General features: G+C 52.8%; 1 protein-coding gene and 1 long non-coding RNA gene across 2 annotated transcripts; one reads left to right on the forward strand and one right to left on the reverse strand.

Moving 5' to 3' along the window:
- Positions 1-859: 859 nt before the first annotated feature.
- Positions 860-7,794, forward strand: LOC128312022 (uncharacterized). The gene is made up of 3 exons (XR_008290782.1): positions 860-1,663; positions 6,227-6,309; positions 7,004-7,794. It is a non-coding gene; the product is annotated as an uncharacterized LOC128312022 (long non-coding RNA).
- Positions 7,795-20,495: 12,701 nt separating this feature from the next.
- LOC113599103 (uncharacterized) lies at positions 20,496-23,413 on the reverse strand. Its single transcript, XM_027058178.2, has 2 exons — positions 22,112-23,413; positions 20,496-21,726 (listed from the first exon to the last, which is right to left on the reverse strand). Exons 1-2 carry the CDS (start codon positions 22,464-22,466, stop codon positions 21,185-21,187), a joined length of 897 nt encoding a protein of 298 aa, XP_026913979.2. The 5' UTR covers positions 22,467-23,413; the 3' UTR covers positions 20,496-21,184.
- Between the last annotated feature and the right edge of the window lie 3,069 nt (positions 23,414-26,482).

Genomic DNA, 26,482 nt, shown 5'->3' on the forward strand with positions numbered 1-26,482 from the left:
GAAAACGCACAGAGCCACTCAGTCAAGGCAGGTACTCGGAGCCAGGTTTCCAGCGCTTTTACTCCTCAAGGGCCCAGTGCAGCCAGCTCAGCACCAGCTGAAAAGCCCTTCTTGGGTCAGCTTTCGGAACGGAAGAGAGGAAGGGAATTAGCTCGTTTTTCTTTGCGGTGGCCCCTGAGCTTATTCCAGCTTGGCCTTCCCACACCTTCGGTGTCTCATGCTGTCTTCCGGGGTCCTGCAGAAAGGACACCGACCGCCAGCATCGGGTCTGGGCCTCGTTTCCCACCTCTCTGTCCAACCGCATGACCCCATGACCTGTCCCATGCCCTTGTCTTGGCCCTGCACCCCCAGCACCTTGGAAGGTTGGCTTGGTCTGGCGGTGACCACTGCCCCGGGCTCTGTCCTCTCCACCTTCCCAGGGCCTGGACGGCCTTTGAGTAAACAGATAGCCCAGTGAGGTATGTGATCAATTAGCTTTGCTGAAAATACAATCATTTTGTTATTCCAAGCTGATGAGAAGGCCTCTTCGGCCTGCTCTCCCAGCCTCCACATGCCAATCAGCCCGTGTCACCGATATAATTTTCCACATAAACACAACCTTTGTGCAACATCTACTCTTGTAAATAGATGTAATTCCCAAACCAAATAACGCACTTGGAGGGGAAATGATATTATGCATGCAAAAAGAAAAGCCAGCGATTTTTACACTTTCCAGGCAACAAAAGATTACCCCTAATTGCGACGGGGGGTGGGGGGTGGGGGGAGGGGGGCTGAGGCGGGGCGAGGGAGGCGGCTTCTGCTGGGAAGCAGGGAGGCCGGCTTCCAGGCGGGGTTTTTTTCTCCCTCTGCACATGTGTGAGAGCGGACCACCAGGAACTGCTTAACCCGGGATTTGTCCTGTTTAGGCAACGGGGAGGACGTGGTGGTTGTTGTTGATGCCTTGAAGGAAACGGCAAGTTACTTAATTACAAGGTTTGGTCTCCCTTGCCAGGAGAGACCCCCTCCAAACCCGAAACTGTACACATCCTGCGGCAGAATTGTCCCCCTAAATTCCTGGACACGAATGGCCTTGGTGGGCTGTGGAGTGTGAGTTCCTCTGAAATGCACCGGTGTGCCTTTCTCAATGTTCTGCTCACTTAAGTGGATCCCTAAATTAGACCTTAAAAGCAGCGGAAGTCCCCCAGCAGCCGGGAGGGAGAACGTCACAGAACCCACTGTGTAATCCTGGCCAGGTTCTGGGCACAGGCTGCTTCCTGGGCTTTCCGAATGCCATGGAAGTGAACACCGGGATGCCTCTTCCTGTGCCTCTGGTCTCCCCATGCCCCCCGGTGCTAGTGGGGAAAAAGCCCCTTGGGGTCACAGTGGGCCCCTGAGGGGTCCCAGGCCAGGCCAACCGCGGGGACAGGAGCACCCCAAAGGGAGAGAGCCGTGCTAGGAAGAAGCTGCAGGCTGGCCGAGGTGCCCCTATGCGGTGCCAGTGGGCCCAGGGTGGCATCCCCCACAGCCAGCCCCACCCCAGGTCAGACGGCACCAGAGTGAGCCTCCGGGCTTCACCGCCCCCCACCCCCCGTCCCCCCTGCCGTGCATCTGGACAACGACCGTCACAGAAGACGTGGATTCTGACAAGGATTATTTCTGTTGATGGCAGAGGTGCTTCTATTAGGTGAGTAATGGCATCTTGGCCTTAGGAAGGCCTTGATGCTTTCACATAATGCTTCTGGGTCTTTATACCATCCAAGTTTGAGGCAGTGAGCGATGAGTTAGAGAGAGAGGATGGTGGAGTGACCACGGGCTCCCTTCTAGGTTCTGACTCCAGGCCTGGATGGGAGGGCTGGGGGCCCATAGCACTTCAGCTACAAAAGATTTTCTTTCTGACCCCCGCCCCCACCCCTCCCCCCTGCCCACGAAACTCGGCCTAAGAATCCTTACCCCCCAGCTTCCATCCGTCCCAGGCTCCTGAAGGCCATCTGAAACTCATTAGCTGCTTGAAATGATTGTCATGGGAGCCCTTGATGGAGAACAAGAAAGGGAGAGGGATACTTTTAAAGGACAGCAATCGGGACCCAAATGCTGGCAGATGTTTGGAAACCTGGCTGTTGAGGAGGGGCCTCCGGGAGGCGTGGGGGCCACCTCCTCAGCCTGACCCCGGGCCTGGGCCCCCACCTCCTCACGCCTTTGTCTGCCGGCAGCTCTGGAGTCCAGGCTGAATAAACCAGCCGTTCTCTGGTCCCCTTCACAGCCGAGGAAGGCTCGGCGGCCCCGGGACACGCTACAGCCCGATTCAGGGGACAGCTGTGGTAGTCGCACGATTCTTTGCCAGTTGTGGCTTAAGTCCTGTACTTTGTAATTGAAACGACTTTCTGTTTGCAATAACGAAATCATAAAATAAGGAAAATGTTAGAATTATGTGAGCATACAGCATTAAAAATCACGGAGCTAAGAATATTAGAATTCTAGACTCTTCAAAATATAGAACTTGGAATAAAAATATCTTTGCATTGCAGGATCTTAGAAACCCAGAATATGAGAATCCTAGACTATGAGAATTCTTGAAAAACTGATTTATAGAACCATAGACATGCTTTAGGTTTTTAGCAGCATAGAACATTAGAATTATGGATTTTTAGGATTAGGGAATCAGAATTCTAGACTACTAGAATTGTAGAGCATTAGAAATACAGAAAAGTTTATAGAAACCCAGAATCATGGTCTCTTAGAATCATAGGACTCAAGAGTGGTGGAACATTAGAATATTAAATTAAGGAAATTTTGAATGATATAATCTTAGAATCACAGAATATTGGCATCGTGGAATGGTAGAACTAAAGAATTGTAGACTTCTATAATCATAGCAGTTTATAATTACAGACTCATTGGATTATAGACTCTTAGAATCACAGAACATTTGAATCAAAGAGTGTCTGTTGCATTAGAGAAGTATAGGATCTATGAATTAAAGAATTTTGGGATTACAGGCTTTTAGACATATCCTTAAAGAATTTCAGAGGCAAAGAAGGATTTAGAGGTCATTTGGCCCCAGTCCTGGCCCAGCCCACATCCTCACCTAACTCCACACACGCACACAGAGCTAGCCCCTTGGCATCCTTGTGTTTATGTCTAGACAACACAGTTCGATTTGACTGTTCTCTGCCCCTCCTCGAACTGAGGATCTCCTTTTCTGCCTCTCTCTGCTCTGCTTCTCATCACTCTAAGTTCCTACCACTCTTTGCTTTTTTGAGGGACAGCTTTGCTTTTGTCTCAGCAAGCCATCCACCCTCTGAATTCCCCACACTGGTGCCTTGCAGGACAAGACTATTCCAGGGATTAGCGTATTTGTAAAATGGAGCTTCTGCCCCTTTGAGGCATGGGCGGGGGAGCAGGAGGGACAGGGCAGTTTTGTGTGTCTGGTGTGTGTGCCTGTGGCCTCTGTCTCAGAAACGGCAGCGAACAGGTCCGGATTGAAACCTAAGCTGCGTATTCCCCTGGAAGGACACGGAGCCACGGTCGCGCCTGGGACCAGGCAGCCTGGCCTATCAGGTGAGAGGAGATTGGAAACTACAAACCATTTCATGCTTATTTATTTTATGATCTTCACGGGCTGGGGTTTACACAATCCGGACAACATGTGGATTAGATAATTGGCTGGGAATTACCAGCCTCTGATGGTTATCACACTTGGAGGGGGTGATAGAAGCCGGCTTGAGGAGGATGGCTCGGTGATGAGTTGATGACGTTATCAAGTGCTCGTTGGGGGCTCAGAGAGATGTGGGGACTCATTACAGGCCATAAATCCCAGGGAGGGGGAAGTATACCACAAGGAGACAGATAGTGAGACTCAGGATTCTATTACAATGTTGAGGATTAAACCAGAAAGCAAATCAGCCAGCTTCAGAGTCACCCTGCTACTTTAGAAAACGTTCATTTCCTAGTGAGTTCATCCCAAAACTCTGTCAAAGGACTAGCCAGAGATAACTTAAATACAAAACCTCCTACTTTTTATTCAAGCATCATAAAGACAGAATCTATGCAGGGGCTGCTTAAATTTGAAACTATCTTCTTCAAAAGATCATTTCTCTAGCTCAGCTTATACTCAGCATCTCCTGGTCCGGTGTTCACCTTAACCCCCCCAAAACTCCTCAGGGTGGGGGAGCTGCTCAAGTTAGAAATGTTAAGAGATCTTGCAATTTCCCCCCGTGGGCCAAACTTTGGAAACAGCCTCTTTTGCCAATTTCAAATCTTCCCTTAAAAACCAGCTTAGTTTAGAAACTGCAAAGTCCCCAAACCAAACTGCAGTGCCCAACTAGTTCCAAGAATACCATTCTGATGTTGCCGAGATTTCTCCCAAACTGCAACGCCTGCCTGAGAGGCAGCGCATGGTCTGTTCCACGTAGGCTAGCCCAGCCCTGCCTGTGATGCTGTGTGCCTTTAGGCAAGTAGACCTCCTCTCTGGGCCACCGTAGGCCCACCTACAGATAGGAAGTTGGATTAAATAATCTAAATGTGGGAGCACGAATATTAGAAACAGGAAAAGAACAATTTGGCTTTGTTTCCTTTTTGTGAGTTGAATTTCAAATTAGTCAGGCCCGTGTTTCTATTTATTTTTGAAGTAGTTCAACCAAGAATTGCTGTTTTCATGGCTCTAGCTTTTGATTTCAGATGCTAAACAACAAAACCACGACCCCAAACTTCCTCAACTACTGACTGCAGCTTTTATACACATTTTCAATGGTGCGGCATATTGGATTAACGCAAATGATAAATGCCGCTGCCTTTTCACTACTGGAAGACACAGTGGAAATGAGCTAATGGAACGGCAGACTGGGTGTCAAGGGTCTTACTACGTGACCCTTCGTTTCCCCATCTGTAAGATCGGGAGAGGAGGGAGGCAGTGGGAAATCTGTGCCTTGTCTTCCTGCTCTGAAGCACAGCCCAAGTTTCTGAGGCCCCAGCCCTGATTCTAAGCAAGAGTGTTGGGTATGCTGTGCCCTATTACACCCGCCAGCCCTCCGGGGCCACCCCTGCTGATCCCAGTGATGGGAGGGGTGGGGCCGAGGCCGATGGAGAGCCTTTACAAAGGGGACAATGGCAAATCTCCAGTTTGTGGACCCGTCTCTTTCACCGGGAGCCTGAAAGGCCAAGGAGGGTGGGCAGGGTGAATGGGGCAGCGGGGATGAGGAACCTCTTGCCCTGGCCCCATTGAAAGTCCACGGACCGGTCGGCAAAGAAAGGAAGTGAGTTAAAGAGGCAAATGAGGGGGCTGTGCTGACGGTGCAACGATCCCCTAACTCCAACTAGGGACAGGACCGAGGGCTCAGGCCGCGGTGACAGCCGGGCAGGCAGGGCTGACCCACAAGCCCAAGGGGAATAGGCAGCGGGGTGATGTGTCAGGTCCTCAATTGTGCTCTCTCCTTTTTTTTTTTTTTCTTTTAAATTTCAGAGAAAGCATACTCGTGCATGAGAGGGGGAGGGGCAGAGGGAGAGAGAAAGAGAGAGAGAGAAAGAGAAAGAGAGGGAGAGAAGGAGATTCCACGCTGAGTGTGGAGCCTCACACGGGGTTCAATCCATGACCCGGGATCATGACCTGAGCCGGAATCAAGAGTTGGATGCTCAACCCACTGAGCCACCCAGGCGCCCTGGGCTTTCTCCTTTCTTGACGTGAAACCTAATTATTAACGTACGGCAGCACTACACATCCTCTCACGGTGGACGGGGTGGGGTTTATGGCTGGAACGTTTGAGATGGGATCACTGGAAAGGCCAGTGCGGGCAAGAAGGTTGAGGGGTGGGGTTGGCATTGGCCGGTTCGACTGCAGGCCCCAGACCAGTTTATTTAGCTAAAATATCCTGTCAGGACAGCCCCCAACCAACCCCCTGGGTCCCACAGCTGGTCACTATAGACAAACAGCCACTCAGTTCCTCCACCAATGGGTCCATTTAGACAAACAATAGGTCAGTCCAACCAAAACAGTCAGTTCAGCTATAAAAACGGTGGGGGGAAAAGGCGACAGAAAAACAACAACAGTATCAGTTCAGTTTTTAAAAAGTAACCATGCGACCTCCTTGGCTATTATATAAGGACACAACCGATCAGTTCACCAGCGTAATTGCCCAGTCTTGTCTAAACAGTCCATGATTTGATAGCTCCGGAGGTGGAAACATTGAGAACTAGACCTTTGGTCCAGTCCGGCAACATTGTGACTCCGATTTCTCGCTGCTCCACTTCACAGGCACCCAGCCAGACGTGCCCCAGCAGGGAGAATATTCCAGACTCTTTTAGAAGGCTGCCTGAGGGGATTTGGATGCTTTACGGGTATTTCCCTGTGCCCCCCGCCCCCACCTTCCTACACCCACTGTATTAACTGCATTAAAAAATTCTCAACCCAAACAAAACAAAAACCTCTCAATTTGTAAACCATGTTTCTCAGTTAACTGGCTAGGTAGAGAAAGGGGCACATTAACTTTCCCTTTTAGGGAAGCAAAGAAGGAGAGGAGGAAGGGTCAAAAGAAGCTGGAGGAGGGAGGAGAGAGAAGGAGGAAGCAGTAAGGCAGGAAGACTGGCAATAATAAGTCCATTTCGCCCATGTAGAGCACTTCATGGTTAGGACTTATTATAGTGGATTTTGTATCCATTAACTCATAACTACCCTTTGATAATTATGCCCATTTTAAGGACTGGGAGGCCGAGGTCCAGAGCAGCGAAGTAACTGTGCCCATGTTCCGGCAGTCAGTCGCTGGTGGAGCCGGGATGGAGCCAGGGTCTCCTGCCTCTTATCCGCTCCTGTGAGGCCCTGAGTCATAGCATTGTCAGAACTGGTAGGGATGGGGGCTTGGGAATCATGCAGTCTCATCGTAGGGGTGAGGGAAGGAAACTCAGACGCAACTGCCCAGAGTCCTTACCAACAGAGCTCAGTACTTCAAGAGGGTCCCCTTCTTTTCTGAGCCGAATGTCCCCTCAGGGGCAGGAAGTTCTTCCTTGTGTCTAACCAGACTCTCTCTTGCTGCAGGGCCAGCTTGGATGCTCCTCCTTGTGGCCATTCTCTGGAGGTGAGTGTGCCAGGTTTGCTGAGCCTAGGAGTGGGCTGGAAAGCCCTCTTCCCCAGAGGTAGCGGAGGGTCTGGATGGCGGAGGAGAGCCCAGAGGGCCGGCTCTGTGTTTGGTGAATAAACATGGGAGTCGGGTTTCTGGCCTGTCACTCTGCAGCTTTTCAGCGAGTGAGGGGCCAGGTGGGCCGGAGGGAGTTCCCGCGGCGGCACATGAAGAGGCCAGGGCCTGCGGGGGCTGGGGCCCGGGCAGGGCCCGCTCTGGGCAGCCAGCGGAGCGGGCCTTTGCAGGCCACGGAACTTCACACCTTTGAAAGGCTCCAGAGCGGCACGCAGAGAAAATAAACCGTTCCTCCCATCCGTGGCAGGTCTGCCATCCTCAGGGGCTCCCCGTCATGCACACGGAAACCCTGTAAAAGGGCCCAGTGTTTCCTTTTCCACTCCCCAAAAGGATGCGTGCTGAGCCCTGAGGACTGTCGGGGGTGGGTGACAGGGCTCTATCCCGGCCAGGGAAGCCTGGTTCCAGCGCCGCTCCTGCTGGGATAAGCCACCCCAGCTCTCCGAGTGTTGCTTTGCACATCTGGAAAACAGGAAGAAAAATACCTCCCTTTGAGTGTTATTCTGCGTGTGTCCGACGGCAAAATAGGGCATATATGTGAACGCACCTAGCCCACAGTGGATGCTTCATCAATGTGTCCCTCCTTTCCCCTCCCCATAACCTAAAGCAAGTCTGAGTTCACCTCAGAGCCTCGGTTCCCTGCTCTGTAAAGTGGGGTTCGTGCCTCCCTCATGTGGCTTCCATGAGACAAAGGGCCTGGCTTGCAGGGGCTCTCCAGCAGAAATTTCTTCCTTGCTTCTTTCCTCCCATTCGCCCTCCCCTCTGGGTGTCGGGGCATCGCTTTGCAAATGGGAATAGCCATGCCCCTGTAGGTCGAGAACACTCTAAGGATGAGCGTAATGCCACAGCACTGATGGGCATCGCTGTGCCACAGGGCTGTAGGAGAGGCTAGATCTCAAAAGACTTTAGAAGGCAGCAGATAGAATACAAGGATCGGGGAGTCCAAGGGATACGAGAATCCATCTGATACTCGGGCCTTGTCTCATCGAGCGAGGGTTAGGGCAGGAATGGTGGGAGCCTTGGGAAGAAAGGGAGTCCAAGGAGGGCTTCCTGGAGGAGTGCTCTGTCCAAAGCTGTGGAGCTTAGTCTTTCTTCCCAGGTCTAGTCCATTGCCAATGCTCGAGGCCCAGACTACTGCTAGCCCACAGCAAGTTGACAGATACCCCCAGAAGTGCCCTTTTTCTCCCACCTAGGTTTTTCAGGGCCGGGAGGAGAAGACCTAGGACCAAGAGGTGGGCAAATGTGAGAGCAGATCCCAGTGAGCTCTCTAAGAAGAGAGCCAGTTGTCTCCAGAGATCGTGAGCTCCCTGTCACAGCAGGTGTCCAACAGTGGCTGGAAGGCCCTGTGATGGTACAGAAGGGGGACCGTGGCACGAGGTGAAGGTGGGAATATCTGGGAGACAGGCTTTGGAGTCAGGTACACATGGGCTCCAGTTCCAGCTTTACAGTTCACCCCTGTGTGACCTTGGGTTAGTCTCCTTCCTAAACTTTGTAAAATCCCAATTTCCTCATATGTAAATAGGCAGTAATTCCTACTTCAAAGAGTTGTTTTCAGAGAGTAAACGAGATAATGCATGAAAAGCATTTAGCACGGTCAGAAACATGTGGGTTCCCCTGCCCCAGCTGAGAGTCTAAGATCAGAGGGGCTGAAGTTTGTGGGGGTTTAAGATCCTATACTTTGGGATTCTGAAATTCTAGGAGACTGAACACTTACATAAGGCTTCCCCTGTGCTAAATACTTTCTTAGGGACATTACAAATATTCACTTGCTTAATCTTCACAATAACCCTATACGATAGGTACTGTTATTACCCATAATCTATAGATGAGGATGTATAGACAGAAGGCTAAGTAGCCTGCCCACATCACACAGCTGTGGAAGGGGTGGGGCTGGGCCTGGATTCTGGTTCCACTGTCTGTGCGATAGGATTCTAAGATCACAAGATTCTAAAACCACTCCATGTTTCTTAGAGCCCAGAGAATTCAATATTATGGGGCTTTTTATTAATAATAATGAACATCCAGGGTGAGAAGGGAAGGTTCTAGAGCAGGAGTTGTTGAACTTTCTCTGTAAAGGGCCGATATCTTAGGTTTTGCAGGCCACAAGTTCTCTGGCAAGAGTACCCACCTCCACAGTTGTAGCCAGTAGCTAAATGAAGGGTCTGACTGTGTTTCAATAAAACTTTATTCACAAAAACAAGTGGCAGACAGACTGTAGTTTGCCGACTGCTGTTCTCAAGACACAGATAATACATCTTCTGCTCTGCTGAGCACCCTGCTGAAGGCTCCCTTCAGGGCTGATCCTCAGGAGATCCCTGCTCTGCCCTGCTTTGGAGAGACAGAGGGGCCTGGGACGACCAGGCAGACTCCTGAGGGCGTGGGTGCCTCGAATGTGGCTCTCTCTTTCTGTCCTAGAGAGGCTGTTAAAAAGGCTCCTCTCTCCAGTAGCGGAGCCTCATTACTCATGGGCTAGAAAACAATGCTAACTTCCCCCAAAGCGGGAAGCAGTTGCACTTGTGAGCCAGGGCTCATTTTGCTACATGAATATTTATGGCATGTCCCCTAATTAAGCCCAGAAATAAAATTTACCCTGCTCACGGGGGCCAGGGAAGACTGGAAAGCCATGTCAGGAACCAGCTTCTTGTGCCTGTGAAGTAGGGTTGTCATCGAAACATTTGTGTCCACAGACACTTGGCCTGGGTCAGTGTCCATAGGAGTAGTGGGGGTGGGCGTTCCCAGGAAGGTCAAGGTCCCGTGGTGTGGTCTGCTGGTGTGGGGGCCACCTGGTGGGTGACCATTGCCCCAGATCTGCATGGGGTGACACAGAGGGGCCCTAGCCTTAGCAATATTATTTTTCTTTAGTCGGGATGACTCAGGTATTTTGTGACTGGGCTTCCGAGGTCACTCTGGTGGCAAGAGCTCAGAAAGGGAGGCCCTGGCTGGGTCTGAGTTCCTCCTCTGACGCTGATTGTGTGCAACCTGGGTTGCCCCACCAGCCTCCTCAGCCTCGTGTCCCCCGTTATCTCTGTGAAGGAGGAAATCCTCGGGCCACAGGATCCTGGAGTTCTTGCTGAGAACCACGGGAGGTGACAGCAGGGAAAGCATTATGGGGAATTGTTCCCACCACGGTTCTGGGGTTTCTTTTACCTAAAGGCACTCCTTCTCTCAAACCTGGGAAAGGAGGAAAGCTGGCTCTGCCCAGCCTTGAGTAACCTTGAGGGTTTCCGGAAACCATAAATCTCGGCTTTTCCTTCAGGGGTCCTATCTCCAGAGAGCTGCCTGGGCCTCATATCCTTTTCCGAGGAGCCAATAAACCAAGCAAATACCATAAAGCTCTTCGCTCCAGCCTGAGCTCTGCTTGGAGTCAGACCTGTAGTCCAGAAGCCGGCTTCAGAACACAACCATCAGGTTGACCAGGAGTCCTCCCCCCTTCCCTTCCAGAATGTAGCTTGCCTTTGACTTCTCTCTTCTGTCAGCTTTTCAATAATTTCCCTCTTATAATTGTTCACAGCAGCGGAGAGGTCCCACCTTGTGCCCCTGCCTCCACCTCCAGGCCACTGGTGTATACTGGGATAAGGAGGGAGGATGCTTTCCTAAGGTGGGTCCAGGAATGTAATAGTCCCAGGGCCTTGGCAATTGGCACACCTCATAAATTCCAAAGTCAACAAGATGTGGAAGCGGAGGGGACCCCCAGGCTGGAGAGAAAGATGTGGCAGGGGTCATAGGGTGGCTCAAGGGTAGCTTTGGTGCCTTCCATCTCCCACACGAGGCCTGCCCCACCCCGGGGAGCCCCGGGACTTCCTGCTCTCACTCTCCACCTTCACATCCTGAGCTCTGATCTGGTTGCAACAGCCCAGACCCTGAAAGGGACCTAGAGGCCTTCTTTTTCACACTTTCTCACTGCAGAGAGGGAGGCTGCCAGTGTAGACAGGGTCTTGCCCAGGTCAGTATCAGGGCAGGTATGGTGGCAGTGACACCGGGCCGGGGTTGGGAGTACTGGACTCAGGTTGAACCCAGATCCTCATCAAACACTGAGCCCTGATCCCCACACTGTGACACCCTGACCCCGCTGCAGATTGTTGCCTCAGCTTGTAACCCACAGGTCACAGGACAGTGGGAGGAAAGATCACAGCTTCCTCTGGCCCACCGCAACTACAGGAACTGCCATTCACATCTGCCACGCTGTCTTCACTGAGCAAGGATGCCGTGTTCTTCTTACTGGTTCGGAGGTTCAGTGCAGAACACTTAAGCAGACGTGTGCCTTTGAGAAAAGTCACTTTACTTCTCTGGGCTTCAGTTCTCTCATCTTTAAAACGGGAGTTATCACGCTCCCCACTCACCTATCCCCTCTGCTCCTTGCTAGGATCCAATGAGATGATGATTAAGAAGGGGCTTTGTCAGTGAATGCTTTCGCATCTGAGAGAGTAAGCGTTAAAGTCATCCCTACCGTGTCATCATTATTTGATGTTTCCTTTCCCTCCGCCCAGCCAGAGGATCTCCCGTGCCCTCAGAGACCTAAGTCCAGGAGCAAATCTGTTGGTTAGGGGCCCCGAGGGAGGCCAGGAGCTCTGCTGGGAGACTGGAGAGGAACTAGAGGCTGAGTACACTTTGTTCTTGTTCAGGTCCAAGCCTGCTGGCCGGAGCCGGGCACCACGCAGTCCACACCTCCTCGTTTAGTGGTCAAACGGGCTCCCAGGTGAGTTCACGGGCCCTGGGTGTCCAGGCTTGGGCTCTGCCTACCCATGCTTACACAGAAACCCCCACTCCACCTGAGAGGACACAGGAGGTTCTGGTGGGTGCAGACACCCAGCTCTCTGCCCTAAGCACTCTCTTGATTTCCACCAGCTCTCGTGTTTGAGGAGGGAAATGTGGTCTACACACTTTGGTTGAACTGCACAAAAGCTATCACGAAACTTTGTAAGATCCAATTGTGCTGCGTGTCCCGTTGGGGAATCTTAGGCCTCTTTTGAAGGCCTTTTTCTCCCCTTCGGGAAAACAGGGAATCATGCCGCCCCAGGAGCAACCAACTTGAAATCTTTAGTGCTTTCTTGTCCTCCCCCCCGCCCCCCACAATTGGAAAAGGCCCAAGTCGGTCTCCCCCAGAGCACAGCAAACCCTTACGCCTGGCAATTAAAGCCCTCCATGATTTGCCCCAAGCTATCTTGATAGCAGGCAGCCCCTAGCATCCAATGAGGCGGGGGCCATTTGCAGTCAGAACCCACCCGACTATGAGCTTTCTTGCAGCCTCTGTTTACACTGTTCCCTCTCCCTGACTGCATTTCATCCCCACCAGTCCTGGAATTTTATCCATTCTTTAAGATCCAGCTCCAGCCCAGTCTCCGCCTTCCCTTGATCGTTCTAAATGAACGCATTTCTGGCTGAGGATTTGGTCCTGAGTGATGACAGTAAATGTTACGGAAGAACGAGTAAATGAACGGATGGATAGGATGGATGGTGACGAGTTCAGATAAGTTGTTAGCTCTATATTCTCTTTTTGCTTATCTCTCTGCTAAAATGTGCCAGGCTGAGATTCTGGCACATGCGGAGGTTTGACAACACACGAAGGAATGAATGTGCGGTGAACGGGTGGATATGGGCGTCCATTTACAAAGCACGTACTATGGGCCAGGCGGGGCCCCAGAGGCTGATGTGAGCTGTGAATAAGACGTGCTTTCTGTCCTCATGCTGAGGAGCTTTGAGCTGAGGAGTCAGAGAGGTGCACAATCCATTACCTTTTTAGTTAGCCTTGTGATAAAATGCCATGAGGGAGGAAAATTAATAAGTAAATGAGTGAATGTGTGAGGAATGAGTGAAGACAGGAATAAGCAAACAGAATAAGGGAGGGAATGAATGTGCAAATGGATCCTGAGGAGCATAAATGAAGGAATGAAGGCATGATGGATGAAGGTTAATCTTACCAGGGCAAGAATCCATGCCACGTGACCTGGTGTTTATGGGCCCGAGGCCTAGAGGCCAGGGTTGCCCAAAGTCAGCCCCTCTCCTGCTTCCCTGGGGGTGGGGACAGCAGGCAATGAGAGGGGGAGCCAGGCCTTGTGCCTCCCCAGGTAGCACCATTTTTGCTATCTAAGCACCTCCAGAATGGAAAGTCCGTCTTGGAAAGGGCCGAAGACTTCAGCATGTGGAATCTAGGGCCTTCAGGAAGGTCTGATTTTTGCTCAGTGCATGGAATGAACCTCAAAGCTTTTGCAGTCACACCCAATGCCGCAGTACCCTCTGTGGTGAGAAATCAGGGTCGGGAGGGGGGAGGGGTCCGCCCAAGGCACACCATCAGGGCCCTGACTGCAAGGCGCCTTAAGGAGTCTTTGCCGGGACCATCAAAGGCCCTTTTTCATCTCTGACCTTGCCTAATCCTGTCTCCCGTGAGCCCCCCTCCAGCTCCCTGGCCCCCTCCCTGTCCGACACATGCAGCCTCTGCTCAGCTTGGAGCCTTTGGGCTCCTCGTTCCCTCTGCCTGGGATGTGCTCCCAGACATCTGTCATCTGGCCCTCTCACTTCCTTCAGGACTATTCTCAAAAGTGGCCCTAAGTCCTTCTGTGGCCATCGTATCTGTAATTTTACCCCTGGCTGCTTCCTTCTGCATCATCTTCCCTAACTTTGATTTTTCTTTATAGCATTGATCCTTACCTGACACACTCTACATTTTTCTTATTTATTTTGTCTTGCATCTCTTTATCCTCCCAGAGGGCAGGGACCTTGCATCGCTCTGTCCACTACTGTATCCCAGCAGCAGGAATGGAGGCTGCCGCTAAACATGTTCTGCCTGGGGAAATGAAGCAAAGGCTCAGATCCAGCCTTGCCTCTCCATCCAGAACCCACGGCCACTGTCTTTTCTTGCCTGGACACTGCGACAGCCTCCTCCCTGACCCCTCCCTCAGCCTCTTCCCAGACCCTGGCCTCCTCCTGACCCCTAGCTGCCTCTTTGGCCCAGAGTGATCTTTCCTCTGTGACAAATATGACCATATCATTCCCCTTCTGGAAACTCTTTACTGTTCCCCTCTCTTCTTTCTTCTTGACTCTGTCTTTCCCGACCTTGAAAACTAAAGATCCAAGATAACATAGGAGAAGCGTCTGACGCATGGCACTGAATAAGTGGTAGTTGCCATCATCCCCCAAATACTTGGGCACCCAGGTGGAGGGTGCAACGAGGGGGCAGTGGACTGTTTTAAGGTGTAGTGTGTGGAACAGCATGGACAAGCACATGGGAGTGGCAGCCGTGTGTCACGAGCAGAGGAACTGTCGGTAGGCCGGGCTTGTTGGCACAGTGATTTCAGTAGAAGCATCTTGACCACTGGGAGGGAGAACGGGTTGGGTCAGATCCCAGAAGGTATTGACTGCAAAACTGAGGAGCTCTGCTTATGCTGCAGACTGTAGGACACCTCTGTGAGCATCTTCAACAAAATTCAACACGTTGCCCAGCACTGGTTAGGAGTCAAGTGTTACAGTGGGCACTTTCACAGGGAGTCTTCAGTAGGATATAACAATCCTGTGAAATCTGTATCAGTGTTCTCATTTTACATATGGAGAAACCAAAATCCAGAAAGGTTGGCTAACTTTCCCGAGGCAACCTACAGCGGAGGTTTGAACCCAGGCCTAGGTGACCCGAGATCTTAGTATCTATTTTTATCATTCAGAGGCCTCGCACTTGTCAAGTGTTTGTTGGTTGAATGCAAGCCTTGCCACAGGGTGACCCCAATAACCCGGGGGCTGGTGACACTTAACCCCAACAGCCTTTCTGGTTCCCACAACAGCCTCCATAGCTCCAAGCCGCGGATCGGGCCTTCATACAGCCTTTTGTGGACTTGGGAGTCAAGAAGAGAATTCACAGTACTTTGGAAAACACATTTTCTTTTAAAGAAGAATTTTTTGTTTTCATTTCAAACAGCCCTGGCTGGTGATGAGTGGTGAGGAGAGGTGCCCTGTTTTCCATCCTAACACCTATTTCCAGGTGGGGGCAGGGAGGGCTCCAGCCCGAAATGTTATTTCAAAACCTTTCCGGGCCTTGCAGCTCCATTTCCAGGCCACGTGCTACAAAGAAAAGCACGATTTCCCATTACGTCGTGTTGCCCTTTCTGGTCTGAGCACCTTTCAAAGCGGGAAGAGCCGGTCCGCCCCAGCGCACCCCCTCCCGTCCCCGTACATGGAGTTTCACCGCCTGATGGAGGGCTCGGATAAAGGGCCTTGCCGGGCAGCCGATGGCCACACTCCTAATAGGCCTGACTGCCAAGAGCAGCAAACTCCCAGCCCTTGAAGAGATAGCTAGAAGCCGAGACCCGGTGTGATGTGAGAGCTCCCTGCCTGCTCCCTGCCATCTGAGGCGCATTCCAAAGGAAGCAGGCCAGCGAGGTCTTGTCTTCTGACGAGTGCCGACAGAGACGGATGCCGCGCTCCCTGCCAGGGAGGGCCACGTTCAGACACTCCCAGATAGCCAGCTGCCACTTTGTTAGCGGCAAACATCCCCATCTGAACCAGGCTGGGAAAGAAAATATTTATGCTTGCCTGTCAGGAAGACCTTCATTTTTCTTCCGAGGGAGCCAGCCAGGGTGCTGGTCCAGAGCTGAAAGAATGTGACATGTCTGTAGGGCTGCTCCAGGCCCTTCTCCGCACAGGCTCGATGAAGACTCCAGAATATTCTCAGGGCAGCTCTGGACAGGCACGAGAGGGGCTTCAGAAGGGAGGGGCGGGGGAGCCCAGGAGAGGTGGGACCGTGCAGCCGGAACCCTCCCCGGGCCCCGTTGACCTGGAAATGAGGGAACCTGGGTGTGGGGTGTGGCGGCTACAGTTAGAGATCAGGCCCAAACGCACCACTAAATGATCTCATTATTAATTCAAAACATGTAGCTGTATTAATATGAAAAGTGACTTTGTACTGAGAGTCAAATAATCTTGTATTCCAGAAAACGCTAATGCTGGCGCTAAGCCTTGTCGTTTAGCTGGGCATATATTAAAATCAGTTTATGTTATTACAGTATCGTGGTCATTATTTTGAACAAAAGTCACAAGCCAATTCTTCAACGGCTTCAGAGATGCCTGTGGAGCGGTGGCTCTGGGAGACAGCTGTACCCAATTACAGTAACTGGGTTATAAGGTGCAAGGCTGAACAAGTCAGGTGGCCCTGGGGAATGGAAGCTCTGGTCTCACGGGCGTAGCAGGATTGTTCTCCCCGGACCCTGGTCAGGCTTCCCTCCCCCAACTCTGAGTGCTAGATCACTATTATCCCTGCAGACCATGAAAGCGTGCACACTGGAATCAGGAGACCTGGGTTCAAACCCTGACTCTCTCGTTTATTAAAAAAAATTTTTTTTAATGTTTATTTATTTTTGAGAGAGAGAGAGAGAGAGAGAGAGACAGCACGAGCAGGGGAGGGGCAGAGAGAGGGGGACACAAAATCTGAAGCAGACTCCAGGCTCTGAGCTGTCAGCACAGAGCCCAACCTGGGGCTTGAACTCACGAACAGGACATGTGATCTTGACCCGAGCCGAAGTTGGATGCTTAACCCACTGAGCCACCCAGTCACGCCCTGCCTCTCTCATTTAGCAGTTGTGCGACGAACCTTGAGCAGCCTATTCAAGATTTAATCTTTTTGGTAAAATGGAGCCAGTAAATGTGTGCTTCTCTGGGCTATCTTGAGAATAAGGTAAGGGAAAGTCTGTGAAACACCCAGCACAGTGTAACCAACAGTAATGGTGGGAGTGGTACACATGACATTACTCTCTCTAGAGGGGCATGTCAGTAATTTGTACTCAGACGTGAATCAATGTTTGCAAATATGCACAAGTATAATTCCTAGTCTGTATCTGTATTAGTCGGCTTGGATGCCATAACGAAATACCATAGACCGGGTGGCTTAAACAACAGAATTTTCTTTTCTGGAGGCTGAGAAATCCAAGATCAAGGTGCTGACAGCTCTGGTCCCTGGTGAGGGCCCTTTTCCTAGCTCGCCATGGCCACCTTCTCACTGTGTCCTCACATGGCACAGAAAGAGGGAGAGCTCTGGTCTCTCTTCCTCTTCTTATAAGGACAATAATTCCATCAAGAGGACCTCACCCTCATGATTTCATCTAAACCTAATTACTTCCCAAAGGCCCCACCTCCTAATACTATCACATGGGAGGTTAGGGCTTCAACGTATGTGTAGGAGTACTGACAATACTGACTCCATCTCCGGTCCTCCATCGTGTTCATGTTTGTTCAATGACCTTTCTTGAGGCCATGTGTTCCAGCTCCCTTAGAGATTAACATGTATGCCTTAGAAATGTCTGCCAAGGCCAGGATGCGGGGAGGCTTGCTTTGGCCTCCCCCCATCTGTTACAGTCTCTTCCCATCCTGACGCACAGGTGGCTCCAAGAGATCTAATTAAAGGTTAGCTGTCAATTTGGTGTATGCAAAGCCTTTGAACCATGCACAGGAGAGCCTAGCACAGGTTAAAGTCGTGGGCCCTGGCTGCGAGTGTGAATGTATCCATGTGTGGCGTGTGTATACATATGTGTGCACTAGCGTGGGAAGGGCATGACTCCAACCGCAGTAGATGGCTGTCGCTCAGCCCGGCCTGGCAAGTCTCCTGCTCTCACCGGCCCATAGTGGCTGCTGAAGGGAGCCGGGTAGAGGGGTCCCGAGGCTCTCTGGGACTGGGGAGCTGTTCAGCTGTATGTACTGGAGGATGTGTTTTGTGCTGCAGAGGCTCTCCAGTCTCTGAGAGCACAGTTTTCCTGGCGAGGGGACATGGTACCTGTCCTTGATGTTGTGGGGAACTTTATTAGCTCATCTTCATCCAGCATGGGACCCATCTTCATCTGTTCAAATGGATCATTTATCTCATTTATAGCCTTCTGTGCTTCAGCCCAAATGACATTTGCTTAGCAATTGGCCTGTTTGAAAAAGCCGATGTATTAGAGTGAAACACTGCATGATCTTTCTGAGCTGGGAGTGCAGGGAGATAGACCCATGGGAGAGGGTAGGAGGGAGGTGGGGGGCATTCAGGTGGTCAAGGATCCCACGGAAACAGGCAAACACATTATCCACTCCAACACAGGCAATTTTGTCCCCAGGGTAGCTAATTAGCAGGCGGCTGCCCGGGCTTTCTACTTGACTTGCTGAATTAGAATGCTCAGCACAGAGATCTGTGTTTATGCTCGAAATCTGTCGTTCCTCTTCCCCAACCAGGAAAGGAACTCTGGCTGCTAGCTCTGGAGCCTGGAGACTGCTCCACTGGCATTTCAGGAGCCTGCATGGGGCACCTTCTCTGTAGAAACTTCTGCCCTGTTGGAGGCCTCTTAAAATGGTAGGCTCATCAGTGCAGGCATACAGGACATGTCTACCTACAGGCACAAATATCTCCCCTCTTATGTAAACATGACACAAAATCACAGGCACACAGATTCGCCCAGAGGCACAGGCACCCACCTTCGGAGACACACACATGGGAACAGAGAGATGCAGGCCCTCACCCAGCAAACACATCTGCTCACATGAATACCCAGAGATACCCTGAGACCTATACCCATAGACACACACACACACACACACACACACACACACACTCACACACATACACATGCCTGCATGGGTGTGTGTACACACACATACCTAGATTTACATGTTTAGAATAGATACACCTTCAAGGCCTCCCTGGAACACGTAGGTGGGTAAGACAGCACATGGAGACACAGAAGCTCTCAAATAAATCTATAGAAACAAGAATTCTCAGAACCCAGCCTCAGTGATTCTCAATCACAATCTTGTATCAGAATCAGATTTGAGAATAACATATCAGATGAGATTTCAGGTATCTGATATCAGATTTGGAAACCAAATTAAAATTCTTCTATCAGAATCACCAGTGTAAATACTCATACTGGGATACTCCAGAATTGGATAAGCCATTGGTAAGGCTTGTGGTATAGTGGTAGCCAGGAGAGTTTGGGAAGACTTCCTTGTATAAGGAACACAAAACCCTTTTATAATTAAAACTAAAAATAAAAGTAAATGGCTCACTGCTATTAGGATGAAGAACAGTTTGGCTGGATACTCATAGGGCTTTTTAAAATCTTGGCTTTTTTGTTTTGTTTTGTTGTTGCAAGAACATAGTGTAACTGGGAGTCAACTTTTGCCTGGTTGGCTTGCTTGTGGCTTCATTAGACAGGAACAGTGACAACAAATACACCTTGTCCAGATTTCGACTCAACCACAGATGTTTCAGACTCACGATCCAACCTGGAAGGTCCCACCCCTTCCTGCTCCAGATAGGGAAGCTGAGGCCCAGGTAGGGCATCCTACTGCTCAAAGTCACGTAGCTGTTAGTGATTTCTTTGAGCCAAAGTACGGACAGCACACAGCAGCAGCTCCGTAAGTGTAAAAGCTGCTGTGCTGTTATGATTACTGCTCTATCGTAGTCATTACCATTAGCTGAGCAAGGCTAAGAATCCAGATCTTCCTCCCATCTGGTTTATGGTAAGGGTTTCCTTCCCAGTTGAGAAGACACTGAGGGGGCAGTGGAAATCTGGGCACCCCGCCCAGTCCCATCCTTTCTAATTATACCCTGATTGTTGGACTCCAATCCCTCCACTTTCCAGGGAAAGGGGCAAAGGAAGCTTGCAGAGAGTGGTCTGGGTGGCAGCAGGGTGAACCTTAAGGGAGAGGGGAGTACCCCCTCTTGATGAGGGGCTTCAAAGCACAGCATCCTATTTCTGTTACCTCTGGGAGAGGCCTTCAGAGATACAACTCTCATCAGCATCTGGCAGGACAGAGCAGTGGCAGGTAGTGGGACTGGGAATGCCCTTTCTGTGTGCAGCTCCCTAGAGAGTCTCTTCAGGCCAAGGAAAGTTTTGTTCTAACCACTCTCCTGAGCCAGGGCTGCTGGGTGGTCTAGGGGCAGGAGGGCAGAAGGGGGGTGGGGCAAGGGCAAGGCCAGAAGGAATATGGGGTGGAAGACTGGCGGGGTAGGGGGGAGGGTGGATCTGCCCACGGGGTTGGGGTGGGCTGGTGCAAAGGGAGAGTTGGGGGTCAGCATGGGAAGGTTTGGAGGCACTGTGGGAGCAGGAGGGACCAGCAGATGCCAGAACCACCCTGAAGGTCTAGTGAACCAGGTGGGAGTCCTTGAGGGTGAGGGCAGAGGCAAGTCCCCTTCCTCAGACACTGCCATCTCAGGTGGCTAGTGGGAGGGGTCCACCGCCAGGCGCTGAGCCCCTCTACACTTTGTGTCTGAGGCTCCAGAACATGTGGCCGACTGGCCCCCCCAGCCCCCCTTTCCACCCCTGCCGAAGGACTGCCATTTGGAACGCATTTGCAGACACATGGATTGTTTTTAAGTTAATGCTTTTTAATTCACTCTGTTTCCCAGTTGTCGTTTTTTATTGAAAAGGCGGATTCTGCCGGTGTGTGTTCCTTTGCAGGGGCGGTGGAGGGGGGGGGTGTGCTTCATGGGCAGGCGGAGATCCTCGAGATCCGATGAGAGGCAGAGACAGAGACAAAGGCGAGACACCGTGGAACGAGTAAATTGGGTCAGAGAGCAAGAAAGAGACTGGGAGAGGGAGGCACAAGAGGCTGGGACTGAGCCACAGAGAACCTGGAAGGGAAAGGGAGGGACACAAGGTCCTAGTGGCAGGGCGTGTGCGCTAAGAAATCCTGCTTGGGGGGGGGGAGGGGGACCCTGGAGGATACCCCTACCTCCAGCTAAGGCACCTGGGGCTGATTCCCTTGAGCGTAGACAAGGGAACTGTCCACAGGGAGAGGGATGGAGGGACCGGGCAGGCCGCGGACCCCGTACTGTACGCAGGATCGGGGTCGCCGAGGGCTAGAGATCCGAGATCCGAGATCCGAGAGAAGAGGACACGGGAGTCAGGGGTGTTCCCTCCCCGTCCCCCAGACCTCCTGTTTCCGAGCCCAGCCGATCGAGTCCTGCACCTTGGCTCTCGAGGGTGGCGCCCCCGGCCTGCCGCCGCCCACAGCGAGTGGCCTACCCTCTCCGGGCTCTGGCTGGGCCACTTGTAGAAGGAGCGCTGGTGGCTCGCTCAGGCATGAGGTGGTGGAGGCTCCAGACGGCTGGTGGGCCGGGGAACTGAGCTCGGTCGACGACACCTCGGCTGGACGGGCACAGCAGAGGTCCCGGGGATTTTTGGCCAGGCCACTGCCCCGGGGGGGCTCATGTTTATGCAGCAGTCGCAGCAGACAGGGAGAGCGAGACTCCAGAGCTTCCTTCTTTCGCAGCTGAGAATCATTTCGCTCTCCCCCTCCGCCCCCGCCCCCGTCGCCGTCCCGTGTCGGGACCCCTCCTCTCCACATCTGCTCCGGGTCCCTGCGCACCTTCCCCCGCCTCGTCCTCCAACTTGCCAGTATAGACACAGCCGCGGACACACAAAGGCGCTCACACGCCAGCACGTGGTGGTCGTGTAGACAGTCGTCGTCGCACACAGACACACGACGCAAGGTGTTGGGGACTCGGAGGCAGCCTTTCCCCGGCCCGGGCGAAGAGGCTCGCGCCGAGCGTCCGTGGTTCGATGGCCGAGTTCCCCGCGGCCGCGGCTCTCAGGCCCGGAGTCCGCGAACTGAAAGCCTGGGTAATGAGAGCTAAATTAGATGTGCGCAAACAGCCGCAGCAAAAGGCGCGGCCGTGCGTCCGGGAGGGCCCCCCACCCCCGCGGCCTGAGCCCCGCCATCCCCCCCCCCAGCGGATGGGCTTTGCTGACGCAGCTCGGGCTGAGCGCGCGGAAGGGCGCGCGGGCTGGGAGCCGGGCCCCGGGGTCCGCTGAACCCTCTGCCTCCAGCGGCGGCCCCGAGCACACACGCGGGCGCCAGCGGTCCCGGAAGCCCGCGGCTGGCGGGTCGCGGCCGGGTTAGAAGCAGGACCGGAACTGGGTCCGAGCACCCCGTCCCTGGCCTTGGCTGAGCGGGCCCGGGCGAGGTGGGTCCGAGCACTGGGGTCCCTGGGTTTCTCTTACTGTCGCGGCCTCCTCCTGAGCATCCCCGTCTCTGTGGAAGATCGAGGCGGCTCTCCATACTCTGTCGCCCGAGGTCAGTGCTCCCAGGGAGTGTCGGCGGGAAGAGAAAGGGACAGAGTCTGGGGCTGGCGTCGGGAGACCAGTCTGCCCCTGCCCGATGCTCCACGCGACCCCCGAAAGAGCGACCTCTCTCAGCCTTCATTTGCTCATCCACAAAATGGGAATGCGGCGACCAGGCAAGCCTTGACTGAGGGGCTTCAGACACCAGTCCAAGGCGAAGGAGAAAGAACGCGAATTCCTCCCGTATGAATGGGGCTTTACAGTTTGCACTGCTAGCCTGAATCAGCGATCTCATTTTGTAGCTTTAGGAGCCTTTGGCCGCCTGGGTTGGAGTGGCAGAGGGGGAGGGAATTATATTTCTGTATTTATAGATGAAGCTCCAAGAGGTCAAATGTTTCATTAGAGGTCACACAGCGGGGAGAGGCAGCTGGTTTTCCGGACTTCACATTTCAAGTTCAGTCTCTGTGCATTCTCTTCCACCGCTCCCGGGCGCCCCTGGAACCCCAGGCACCTCCGGCGCTCTTCGAAGCCTGGGAGCTGAGAGCCGGTGTGCCGATCTCGAACAGCTGTCGCTGAGCCGCCGGGGCTCGCGGTGGGCCCATGGCGCCTCCTTGCGCTGGTGGTCGGAGGCGCACCCGGCTCCTGGCCTGGCCGGCCCCCACCACCTTGCCTGACTCGAGGCGAGGCATCCGATTCCTCTGCTTCGGTTTGCCATTGTGCAGGAGAGGGTTGGTGAGCTGAGGCAGGGGTGACATGGGGTGACATGAGGTGACAGAGGGACGTGCTTTCTATGCTGTATACCTTGTGAACTGTTAAAGCACGATGCGCGCTAGCTCCCAACGGTTGGGACATCTCCGTTTTCTCTGCGCTTCCACCTGTATTCTTGTCCTTTATAGGAGTCCAGGGAGGCTGGCAGGACAGGAATTGTTATTCCCAGTTATACAGATGGGGCAACCGAGGCAGACCCAAAGCCACTCACTGGCGAGTACTGGAGTCGGCACCCGGACTGGACCTGCTTTCCCTCCCTGTGTTGCACCTCACTGCACAGGTGTTCTTGCTCTCTCCGGGAATAAGGCTAAGGAATAGAGCCTTGGAATCAGCCGTGGATTCGAATTTCAGTCTTGTGCTGGCTGTGGGATCTTAGGAAAACCACAGAACCTCTCTGGGCCTCAGTTCTGAATCTGAAAAACTGGGGAGATGGCGCCCTTCAAGATTGCTGGGGAAGGGGTGGATGAATGGGCCTGGGCGGGGTGGGGTGGGGGAGGGGCTTGGTGGCTCAGTAGGTTGCATGTCAGACTTCCTTGCAGGTCATGATCTCATGGTTTGTAGGTTTGAGCCCCGCATCAGGCTCTGTGCTGACAGCTCAGCTGTCCTCTCCTGCTCACGCTCTTTCTCTGTCTCAAAGAAATAAATAACATTAAAAAAATTTTTTTTAAATGGGGCTGTGTGGGGTGTACAGAGAGTTGAGTACAGTGACTGCACAGTACCTGCACATCAGGGAAGGTGGCAGCTGCTGCGACTACCCTTGCTGGGGGGGGGGGGGGTGAGGGGTGGAGCTATGCACCCCTTCCGGGGCACCTAGGGGTCTGGCCGCTGCTGGGACTTGAGTAGCAGCTGGTTGCCTATGCCCACTGCCCTGAAATCCGGTGACCTTATCCCAGGCCTTGGACAGATCCAGGGAGGCCTCTTCCTCCTCATAGGTGGAGATGGACAGGCCCTGAGACAGAAGCCACTTTCTTGGGGCCACATAGGAGAGATGTGGGCCTTGCTCCAGAGATGGGAGTGCCAGGGCAAGGAGGAGAGACGGCGAGGGCCAGGTCTTGGTAAGGAAAAGAGATATGGGGGAAGTGGCAGGTAGGATCCTTGCTCTAGAGAGATAAGACTCGAGAGGCTTGCAGGGAGACAGGGTGTCAAGGGCACCTAGTAGGGACGCAGTGGAAGAGCTGAGGACAGGAAACATATCTGGGGCAGACTGATGAGAACAGAAGAGAAAACTGTACCCCTCCCCCTCTGCAGGACTGTGGATCTGACAGGAGCCCTACCCAGGGTGAACCCAAACCTGTATGGGGAAGGTGGGGCTTCCTGAGACCTGGCTGGGTCAGGTGCCTGGGTGCAAATGCAAGGAGGCTCTCAACCTTCTGTAGCATCAGAGTCACCTGGAGGGCTTCCCTAAACGCAGATTGTTGCCCCACCTCCCGGGGTTTCCGATGCACATCTGAGGTTAGAGGTGGCATTTCCAACAAGTTCCCAGGTGGTGCTGATGCTGCTGGTCTGGGGACCAAACTTTGAGAATCACTGCTCTGACCCTTCAGAGAACTTTCCCTGAGACTCCCAAGGCTTACCAGGTCCACATTTATAGCACATCTCTCTGGGTTACTCTTATTCTGAGCAATTTTAGAGAACATTTCCTGGCCTTGCCCGCAACACCCTAGGTGCAACGTGTCTGGGCCTCCAAGCCCCTTCTCCAGGACCTATCACTCCAATGGCTTAAAGAAGAATAGGTTCTCTATCTGCCAGTTGGGGCAATCAGGCAAGCTTCCTGTAAGAGGTGGACTGAACTTGAAGGACCGCTAGAGGGAAGTTAGGGCAACAGCTGGCCAGAGGTTGAAAGGTGGAGATTGAGGATAGAGTACAACCCTCCAATGGCTGTATGTGACATGGAAGGGACCTGGGGCCCTGCTCTAATCATCTACCCCATCTTCACCGCTCACCCCCGTGACAGGGGGCGGGGGGAACTCCAGTAAGTGCTCAGATGAATGTAAACGAACGTACCACTGCCAGCTGGTCTGGCTGGGGCCAGCCCAGGGGGCTGCAGAATCCTTTGGATGGTGGTTCCAAAAGGGGCAGGGCAGGAGTGGGCTCAGCGGCCACCCTGCCTGCCTTGATTTCTCCATCCGAGGAACACGCCTCGTGTGTGTGCCGTTTCCCTGACCTTCCCAAGCTGCCAGCAGGATAATATATGGAAATTGCTTTGACCTCCTGAGAAAAGAGGGTCTCCAGGAATAGAAAGTTCAGCCACTAATCCCGTCCCCCCAGACTTCCCACTAATTCCTGCTTCCGATGTCAGCCTGGCAGGTTGAATTTAGCAAAAGAAAGAACAACTTAGAGGGATGATGGTTTTTCTAACGGCCCCAGTTCTCCAAACACATCCACACACAATACACATGCACACACAGCCTGGTCACAGGCGCACCCTCACGCACGGCTCTTCTCCACTCTCGCGCACACACGTGCCTCCCGCAGAGCAGTCATAATTGTGGGGAATAATTAGAACTAACATTTGCACAGTGCGCCACCATTGACAGAGCAGCTCCACCATGCACTCTTACTGAATCCTCACAACAACCTGAGAGGCAGAGATTAGTGCCATTATTAACTGAGGCTCAGAGAGGTTAAGTGACTTGCCCAAGGTCACTCAGCTAGTAAGTGAGCCATGGCTCCAATTTGGGTCTCCTGACTCCACATGCTGTCCTCTTTCTGCGGTCCCATGCTCCTTCTTCCAGGGAGTGAGCTATGCACGTTCCTTTGTTCATTCACTCATTCACTCAACAGTTATCTATTGAGCATCGGTCATAGGCCAGGCTCTGTCAGGTGCTGGCTGCTTTACTGCACCTTCTCGCTTAATTCTCACGACTAATGAGCGGGGCACTTTCCCCATCCCCATTTTATAGTAGAGGAAATGAGGACAGAGAGACTAGGTCAAGCGGACCTCTGTCAAGCTGAAGTGACAGAGTTGAGATCTGAACCCACAGTAGGATTTGGGAGCTCCGGCCACGTTATCCTGGTCCCATGTGCACGCACACCCACCATCACACAAACCTCTGCCTGTGTGCTATGTGCGTGCACTCCTCCAGGCCCTACTCTCCTAGGCCAAGCCAACTGCCCAGGCCCCGCATATCAGAGCCCCCAGCCTGTCCCTGTCACCCAGACATTTCAACTGAATAGGCCCAGAAAATCAAGGATAGGATTTTCTCCAAAATGCCATTGGCATCTCTTGGGACAGAGTCACATTTTCCTACTGATTACACAACACCGTAGCATTTACAATAGTCACTCCGTCCGTCAATACCAGTTGGAGGTGGCAAGAAACGTCCCCCCCATCCCCCACCCTATGCTGACCCGGGCTGAGCGCAGAGGCAGGATGCAGGGAAGAGGGGATACGGCCCCTGCCCTTCACAGAACCCAGGGACAAAGGAGAGAGGTACCCCCTCAGGGATGGCCTGGGGGTTTCTGTCACTAATCCCCACGGACCTTAGAGCCACATAGACTTAGATTCTGATCCATGCTTTGTGCTCTCTAGCCATGTGACTT

This window comes from Acinonyx jubatus, chromosome C1 (genome assembly GCF_027475565.1).
Source record: "Acinonyx jubatus isolate Ajub_Pintada_27869175 chromosome C1, VMU_Ajub_asm_v1.0, whole genome shotgun sequence".
NCBI lineage: Eukaryota > Metazoa > Chordata > Mammalia > Carnivora > Felidae > Acinonyx > Acinonyx jubatus.